At 38.8% G+C, this 9,835-nt stretch overlaps 1 protein-coding gene across 1 annotated transcript in view; it reads right to left on the bottom strand.

Annotated features, from left to right (window-relative positions):
• Window positions 1–9,835, bottom strand: part of LOC115210784 (thyroid adenoma-associated protein homolog) — a 112,302-nt gene that overhangs the window by 76,880 nt on the left and 25,587 nt on the right. Inside the window, exons 2-3 of the mRNA XM_029779511.2 lie at window positions 462–573; window positions 164–335 (exon numbers count right to left, since the gene is read on the bottom strand). Of these exons, the coding sequence (XP_029635371.1) occupies window positions 164–335; window positions 462–571 (282 nt within the window). The 5' untranslated portion in view covers window positions 572–573. The remainder of the gene's footprint in view (window positions 1–163; window positions 336–461; window positions 574–9,835) is intronic.

Consider the following 9,835-nt stretch of genomic DNA (forward strand, 5'->3'; position numbering starts at 1 on the left):
CTGGCCAGTTTGAACATAAAACAGATAGAATATTTAGGCTGGATATGGCTGGTTTGAATACTAAAAGGTTAAATAAATAAGAAAAACAGGAGCATTTCAGATCAATAATCAAGTATTGTTAATCATTCAGTCATTTGTGTTTTGGTACAAAATTGTGGTTTACCTTTTTGAAACATCTGGCAAGACTGGAGGTTTCGATGCAAGCAATGTAACAAGCCAGTACTGCAGTTGTATAGTCTTGAATAAAATGACATTCTTCTGATTCCTGTATCAGAGATAGAAGTTTCTCAGAAGATGCCTCAATCTCCTTTACCAACTTATGCCGGTCGATGGGTCTGAAGAGAATTGAAACAAACAAAATATCGTTATTATAGTGAGATAATGGTTTCCGTTGCTTATGATCATAAAGAAACAAAAAATCAGACTTTGCATATATGCATATGCACTCATATCAGACTTACTTAGCATGGAGAACATCCCAGACTGAGTTGGCATAATCTTTGATAAGCTTTTGCAACACTGGATTCCCAGCAACTTTGGTCCTGGCACTCTCTAAATGGTGCTGGTCCATTCCTGAAAAAATAAAAAAAGGAACAAAATCAAATATATAATTAAAACTAACTACAGAATGTATTTTGTCTTCTTTAAAAAAAAAACCCCAAAAAAACCTATAGTTATGTCAACATGATTAAGGATTTGTGGAACATATAGAATAAAGTCAATGGCAGGAGGTGCTGCGTAAGTGGTGAAGAGTGGGTACATTAGTGATGTATAAGGAAATATGGACAAATGATTTATGAATGAAATATGAGAGAATGTGATACAGGAGTAGTAAAATACATGATGCTAATAGATAGATATTGGTAACAGATTTGCTTCCATTAATTTTTTTTATGTTTGCATGAGTTGAAAAATTATGAGGGAACAGCCTGCTTGTGAAATTAACATACAAGTAGTTGAACACTCCACAAACATACATACCCTAAAATTAGTTCTCAGGGAGATTCAGTGTGACACAGAACGTGGCACTTTGAATTACTGATACAGCTCATTTGTGAAATAGAGTATCTTGCTCAAGGACACAACATGTCACCTTGAATCAAATTCCTGACCTGACAATGGTGAACCTGATATCCAAACCACAAAGCCACATGCCTTCACATAAGAGCAATTATCTTTAAGTAGTTGAACAATCCACAAACATACATACCCTAAAATTAGTTCTCGGGGAGATTCAGTGTGACACAGAATGTGGCACTTTGAATTACTGGTACAGCTCATTTGTGAAATAGAGTATCTTGCTCAAGGACACAACATGTCACCTTGAATCGAATTCCTGACCTGACAATGATGAACCTGATACCCAAACCACAAAGCCACATGCCTTCACATAAGAGCAATTATCTTTAACATTAAATGTAAGAACAATTATATTTAACAGCTGGATGACCTTCCTGCCAGTAATCACTCAACTGTGAAGTAAGTAGGAAGTGAAACTTGTTTCTTTTGCTCAGTCAGGTTAACTGGACCAAGCAGAGTCATGTGCCTTGCTTGGAGTATTGGTGGTGGGACACAATAGCATGGCTACAATAAAAAGTTTTAAATACACAGTCATTTGGTTAGTAGGTAACTCCACCATTTTACTCTCATGGTGTACTTTTACTTCCATCAAAATTAGGTGGTGAATGAAATTAATTCTGAGCAATGAGGTAATGACACATAATTATACAAAATCTGAGTAGTTGAAAGTCTGTGAAAACAGAAGGGAGCATAAAGTGATGGAGGAGGGGCTGAACTGAACTAAATATGACCAGTTTGTGTATCAGGTTCCAAAGTGAGTAATGGGTATCTTAACCTATTTCTTTACTACCCACAAGGGGCTAAACACAGAGAGGACAAACAAGGACAGACAAATGGATTAAGTCAATTATATCGACCCCAGTGTGTAACTGGTACTTATTTAATCGACCCCTGAAAGGATGAAAGACAAAGTCGACCTCGGTGGAATTTGAACTCAGAACATAGCAGCAGACAAAATACCTATTTCTTTACTACCCACAAAGGGGCTAAACACAGAGAGGACAAACAAGGACAGACACATAGATTAAGTTGATTATATCGACTCCAGTACGTAACTGGTACTTATTTAATTGACCCCGAAAGGATGAAAGGCAAAGTCAACCTCAGCGGAATTTGAACTCAGAACATAGCGGCAGACGAAATACCGTTTCTGCCAGCTCGCCCTTAACCCTTTTGATACAACGTAACTGTGACTGCCCTTGGATACAAACTTCTTGTTTTAACCTTTCAGCCTTCAGGTTATTCTGTCAGATGTTATGCTGATTTGAGAAGGTGCATGGCTCTGTGGTTAGAGCATCAGAAAGAGTGGATGTTAAAAAATGACAATGATGATGAGGTTTTAAATTTTGGCACAAGGCCAGCAATTTTAAGGGGAGGTGGCTTGGTGATTTCACTGATGTTAGTGCTCAACTAGTACTTATTTTATTGACTCTAAAATGCTGAAAAGCTAAGTTGACCTTGACAGGGCTTGAACTCAGAATGTAAAGAGTCAGACGAAATGCTGCTAAGCATTTTGTCTGATATACTAACAACTGAGTCAGGTTGCTGCCTCAACTAATAATGCATATAACAATATCAGTGATTTTGAATGGAGAAAGCAATTAATTAAAATGACGCTAATACATGACTTCTTGATTTGGTGCATTAATTTAACAGCTTTGGAAAGATGATAGGCAAGTTGACCTCAGCAGAACTTGAACCCAGAACTTAAAGTGCAGGACCAAATACTGCATGGTATTTTGTCTGACATGCTAATGATTTTGCCAAATAATAATTTCTTGTACAGATGCCACTGCAACTGCTACCACCATCACCATCATTTTGGCTCTAAGCCAGAAATTTTGGAAGAAGACAAGTGTTTGATTATATCTTTCCCAGTACTTGAATGGTATTTTATTTTTATCAACTCCAGAAGGATAAAAAACAAAGTGAACCTTGGCAGGATTTGAACTAAAAATGTCAAGAGCTGAAACAAATAGTGCAAAGCACTTTGCAGACACCCAAATGGTTCTGCAAATCTACCACCCTGATGTAAGAATTTCTGAAATAAGCACTAGAAAATAAGGCTAGAAAAATTAAGGAGGGAACAATCTGTTTATTATACTCTTTACTCTTTTACTTGTTTCAGTCATTTGACTGTGGCCATGCAGGAGCACCACCTTTAGTCGAGCAAATCGACCCCAGGACTTATTCTTTGGAAGCCTAGTACTTATTCTATCGGTCTCTTTTGTTGAACTGCTAAGTTACAGGAACGTAAACACACCAGCATCGGTTGTCAAGCAATGTTGAGGGGGACAAACACAGACATACAAACATACACACACACACACACATATATATATATACATATACATGACGGGCTTCTTTCAGTTTCCATCTACCAAATCCACTCACGAGGCCATAGTAGAAGACACTTGCCCAAGGTGCCATGCAGTGGGACTGAACCCGGAACCATGTGGTTGGTAAGCAAGCTACTTACCACACAGCCACTCCTGCGCCTTAAAAATTTTGACACAAGGCCAGCAATTTCACGAGAGGGGCTAAGTTGATTATATCAACCTCACGGCTCAACTGATACTTATTTTATCAACCCCAAAAGGCAAAGTTGACCTTGGAAGGATTCGAACTCAGAACATAAAAACAGGTGAAATGCCTCTAAGTACCCAGCATGTTAACAATTCTGCCAGCTCACTGCTTCAGCCTGTTGTTTTATTAATCCTAATATTTCACTGGTACTTTATTTTGTCAAATCTAACGCAGTTGACTTTGCTGGTATTTGAACTTGGGAAATAACTAAATACCTCAAGACACTCAGTTACTCTACTAATCTGCCAATCAACCACCCTTTAATATAACAATAATGATGATGATAATAATAATGATGATAATAATAATAAGAAGAAGAAGAAAAAGAAAGCATAGGAATACTAAAAATGATAATGATGATGGTGGTGATAATGATTATAATGATGATGATCTTGCGAGGAATGTGTGAGACATTAAGTTCCTTAATACAAATGGTTTGAGCAGGTTGGTGGTGCTTGCATGAAGAACACATTTCTTTCTTTCTTTTCTTTTTTTTTTTTTTTTTTTTTTTCTTTGACTGTAGATTCAGATTTGCAATGGCAGCAATTTACAGACTCTGTAACACTCCACCAGTTTCTTAACCGTCAGCATTCAACTACAGAAATGAATCTTTCTTTTCCTTTTAACTGTTTTTTTTATTTTTTATTTTTTTTTATTTTTCTTTTCTCCCCGTTTCTGTTTCTATTCAGTTAATATTACAGTCCAGGAAAATCTACTGCTTGTTGTTGGCATAATGTCTTGATGAGTCATACCTCTATGATGTAACTCAGTATGAACTAGGAGCCAACATTTAATATATATATATATATATATAACTCACATTATTCAACATTAACCACATTCCTCTCAAATTTCTCAGTTTAACATCTTTTCTACATATGTGGATAAAAATGCATTAATACCAAAAACCATTTTTTTACATAAGTTCCATTTTAGATTCTTTGCACCAAAATTCCGAGAGGTTTTGCTTTAAGAACTCTTTATCTCAATACTTCCAGGAAAGAAAAAAAAAAACCATAATAAAAATCATAATACATTTTCTGTTTTTTAATTTAGATAATTGCTTCAAAACTGTTGAAGTATTTTTACAGTTGTTTACTCTTATTACAGCTAAATCCAAGGATTAATAACAATTTTCAGCTCAACAGTCTAAATCAAACAGAGTAATTCTCTGACTTGTCTAGAAACAACGCAATGGCTGTAATACGGTTTAGCCTCATAATCTTTTGATCCATATTGCAACATTTACACATCTAACAAAATATCATAACTAGAAGCACTGATGCTGGTGCCACATAAACAACATATGTAAAAAGTAATGGTGATAGCACCACGTAAAAAGTACTGATGATAGTGCCACGTAAAAATCACTGGTGATGGTGCCATGTAAAAAGTACGGGTGATGGTGCCACATAAACAGCACTGGTGATGGTGCCACGTAAACAGCACTGGTGATGGTGCCACGTAAACAGCACTGGTGATGGTACCACATAAACAGCACTGGTGATGGTGCCACGTAAACAGCACTGGTGATGGTGCCACGTAAACAGCACTGGTGATGGTGTCACATAAACAGCACTGGTGATGGTGCCACATAAACAGCACTGGTGATGGTGCCACATAAACAGCACTGGTGATGGTACCACATAAAAAGCATTGATGATGGTACCATGGAAAAAGCACTGATGATGGTGGAATGTAAAAAGCACTGGTGATGGTACCATGTAAAAAGCATCTAGTACACTCTGTAAAGTGGTTGGCATTAGAAAAAGCATTGAGCTGTAGAAAATAAACCGAAAATGGAACCTGGTGCAGCCCTGATCATCGCAGATCAGAAGAAGAAATATTAAAGATGATTGGGTGAATAATTAACAAAAATTTAAATAGTGCTGCTGCCACAGCTGAGAACAGGCATGATGAGAAACCTCTTTTGAAAGGTGGGCTTCATGAGACATACTTCATCATTAGTTGGACAGCACAACTGAAAAAGCAATTCAAGGTAACTTTTTTGTTAGGTGTGCCATTCAGAAGGTTCTGTAACCTGCACGTCACTCATGATTGGCTTAACCCTTTAGTATTTAAACAGGCCATATCCAGCCCAAATATTCTACCTGCTTTATGTTCTAACTAGTCAGATCCAACCTATCACACCTACCCTTCAATGCCATTCTAGAAATATACAACCTCATCATGAAAACTTTATAGCTACAAAATAAAGTATGATTAATTATAAACAATGTCAATGAAAAAACATTACATTTGACAAAATAATCTGAATACGAAAGGGTTAAGATAATATTAGGCAGTGGCATTATAAGGAAACAAATGACTGGAGTTCATTAGGTATAATAAAACAGTGATGGAATCAAGAAAAAAATTACAGAACACACACTGTTGTTGTTTAACATCCACTTTTCTATGCTTGCATGGGTCAGGTGGAATTTGTTGGGGCAGATTTTCTACAGTTGGATGCTCTTCCTGTTGCCAATCCTCACCTATTTCCAAGCAAGGTAACATTTCCTCATGGCTAGTTATGTTGTTCATGGAAGAGTGAAAACTAACAACCTCGCTTATATGACAATGATGATCATTTACAACCATCCCAAAACACAAAACTGGAGTTTGGACAGCTCCCGGCTGGCCAACTCCGCCCTAATTGTTCAAGCCATGCCAGCATGGAAAATGGATGTTAAATGAAGATGATGATGACTGGATAAAAGTGTGGATGTGTGGCTGTATGGATAAAAAGCTTGCTCCCAAACCATGTTGTCTTGGCTTCAGTCCCACTGTGTGGTACCTTAGTCAGGTGTCTTCTACTATAGCCCATGGCCAGCCAAAACCTTGTGAGCAGATTTGGGGGATGGAAACTGATAGGTCTTTGTATGTGTGTATGTATGATGAGTGGGGATGTATGTATGTATGTGTGTGTGTGTGTATATATGTATGTATGTATGTATGTGTGTATGCATGCATGTATGTATGTATGTATGTGTGTATGTATGTGTGTATGTCTGTGTGTGTGTTTACCTTTCTCTAGATGGTTGTAAATGATCATCATTGTCATACAAGCAAGATTGTCTGTTTTCACACTTCCATGAAGAACATATCTGGCTATGGAGAAAATGTTACCTTGCTTGGAAACAGGTGAGGATTGGTAACAGGAAGAGCATCCAACTGTAGAAAATCTGCCTCAACAAATTCCACCTGACCCAGGCAAGCATAGAAAAGTGGTTGCTAAATTATGATGATGGTGATGATGATGAGAGGAGGATATACAGTGCTGTACAGTTTAAACATTAACTATTCAACAAGTGCAGCTATGTTTGCTGTGCACCTCTTCCACAACACCATTCCATATGCCAAATAATTGACCTAATATTAACCAAAACAAAATGAAATTTTTCCCTACATATGTAGCAAGTTGTTAATATTTTGGCAACAATTATAGCAGCCAGTATCTGAAATAAATTATGTTGCTATATTATTATGTTTAAAAACATATTTCTGCTGCATTTCATTTTTTTTTAGAAATAGATTTTGATTACATACAACCAGTGCCTCACTCTTATCATCATCGTCGTTTAACGTCTGCTTTCCATGCTGGCATGGGTTGGACGGTTTGACTGAGGACTGGTGAGCTAGAAGGCTGCAATCTGATCTGGCAAAGTTTCTACAGCTGGTTGCCCTTCCTAACACCAACCACTCCGAGAGTGTAGTGGATGCTTTTATGTGCCTCTGGCACAAGGGCCAGTAAGGCGGTACTGGCAACGACCACACACAAAAGGTGTTTTATATGTGCCACCTGCACGGGAGCTAGTCCAGCAGCACTGGCAACAACCACACTCGAATAATGCTTTTTATGTGCCACCAGCACGGGAGCCAGTCAGGGGCCCTGGCAACGAACACATTTTGGATGGTGCTTTTAACGTTCCACTGACACGAGTGCCAATCAGGTGGTACTGTTATTGGCCACGTCAGCGATTTTGGTTTCACTTGCCTCAACAGGTCTTCACAAGAAAAGTTTATTGTCCAATGAATGAAGGGTACTCATAAGTGGGCTGGTTATACACCAATGGCACAGGCCATGAGTTATGGTTTCACTTGGCTTGTCGGGTCTTCTCAAGCACAGCATATCTCAGTGAGGTCCAATGTTCGAAGGTCGTGCTTCACCACCCATCCCAGGTCTTCCTGGGTCTACTTCTTCCACAGGTTCCCTCAACTGCTAGGGTGTGGCACTTTTTCACACAGCTGTCCTCATCCATTTGCAACACATGACTATACTAGCGCAGTCATCTCTCTTGCACACCTCATCTGATGCTTCTTAAGTCCAACTTTTCTTTCAGGGTGCTTACACTCTGTCATGAATGCACACTGACATTACACATCCAGCAGAGCATACTGGCTTCATTCTTTGCAAGCTTATGCATGTCCTCAGCAGTCACAGCTCATGTTTCACTGCCATGTAGCATGGCTGTTCATACACATGCGTCACACTGTCTACCTTTTACTCTGAGCGAGAGGCCCTTTGTCACCAGCAGAAGTAGGAGCTCTCTGAACTTTGCCCAGGCTATTCTTTTTCTAGCAGCTACACTTTCAGAGCACCCCCACCCCCTGCTACTGACTTGGTCACCTAGGTAATGGAAGCAATCAACTACTTGTAGTTTTTCTCCCTGGAATGTGACAGAAGCTGTTCTCTGCACATTTTTAGTGTTTAATGCTCCTGAGCATTTGCCACATACAAAAACTATCTTCCCAGTTAGCCTTCCTTTGATATTGCTGCACCTCTTATGTGTCCATAGCTTACATCATCGTTTAGCGTCCGCTTTCCATGCTAGCATGGGTTGGACGGTTCAACTGGGGTCTGGGAAGCCAGAAGGCTGCACCAGGCTCCAGTCTGATCTGGCAATGTTTCTACGGCTGGATGCCCTTCCTAACGCCAACCACTCCATGAGTGTAATGGGTGCTTTTTAGGTGCCAGACGAGTATGGCAAACGGCCACGATCGGATGGTGCTTTTTATGTGCCATCGGCACAAGGGCCAGGCGAGGCTGGCAACGGCCACGAACGGATGGTGCTTTTTACGTGCCACCGGCACGAGGCCAGTCGGGGCGGCGCTACAGGTGCCAGACGAGTCTGGCAGAGTTTCTGAATATTAAAATAGCTGGCTACAAAACACCAACATTTTATAAAACAAAAATATTATTTAAAAAAAAAATCTGGATTTCATAGCTTTAGTAGTTTATCTAAATAGAAACTTAACCCTTTTGAATTCAGATTACTTAGTCAAATGTAATACTTACCTATTCACATTGTTTTGAATCAACCATGTATTATCTTGATGTGATTGTATATTTTTAGAATGAAATTTGAGGGCAGGTGTAAGAGGTTAAATCTAACCAGTTTGAACGTAAAACAGGAAGAATATTGGGACCAGATATGGCTGGTTTAAATGCCAAGGGTTAAAGAAATCAAGCAAATAAACAAACTGGATGAAAAAAGTGGCATGTAGTTTATTGGTGGTTGGATATGCTTGCAGGGTAATAATAGTAGAAGTACACTATAAGAATATCAAATAATGTTGGTTTCTTTTAGGGTTAGACAGGAAGGCCTTTATCCCAAAAAGGAAGATGAGATCAGATATGTAATGTTTGTATCTTTCCAGGGGTGTATGATTGAAATAAACTTGTTCATCAACTGGAAATTGAAACCAGATAATCATCTTGACTTGTCAGGTGAATAGGTTTCGAACCATGCAGCTCATTAAGAATATCAAATAGCTTTGTATCTGAAACAGGGGTCAATTCGATGACCTTTCTATTCTTTAATTTAGAAATTTAACCACCCCACCAGGTAGCTTAATAACGTAAGTGATAAGTATCATTTCTGAACAACAATACAAGGAAGATATCATATATACATACATACAGACATACGTAAATGAAGGCAAGTGACCTATTAGTTAGATTACTTGATCGTGGGTTCAATTCCCATACTAGGTGGCATGTTGTACTCGTAAGCAAAACACTTCATTTCATGTTGCTCCAGTCCACTCAGCCGTAAATGATTAAGCCTGCAACAGAAAAGTCTTCTGATCAGGGGAAATGTTGGCCTGCATACCTAGGCAGTGGGGTGGCATCATCCAAAGAGTAAGACAATGCAAAGTGCATTGT

Source organism: Octopus sinensis, linkage group LG4, assembly GCF_006345805.1.
Source record: "Octopus sinensis linkage group LG4, ASM634580v1, whole genome shotgun sequence".
In the NCBI taxonomy this organism is placed as follows: domain Eukaryota; kingdom Metazoa; phylum Mollusca; class Cephalopoda; order Octopoda; family Octopodidae; genus Octopus; species Octopus sinensis.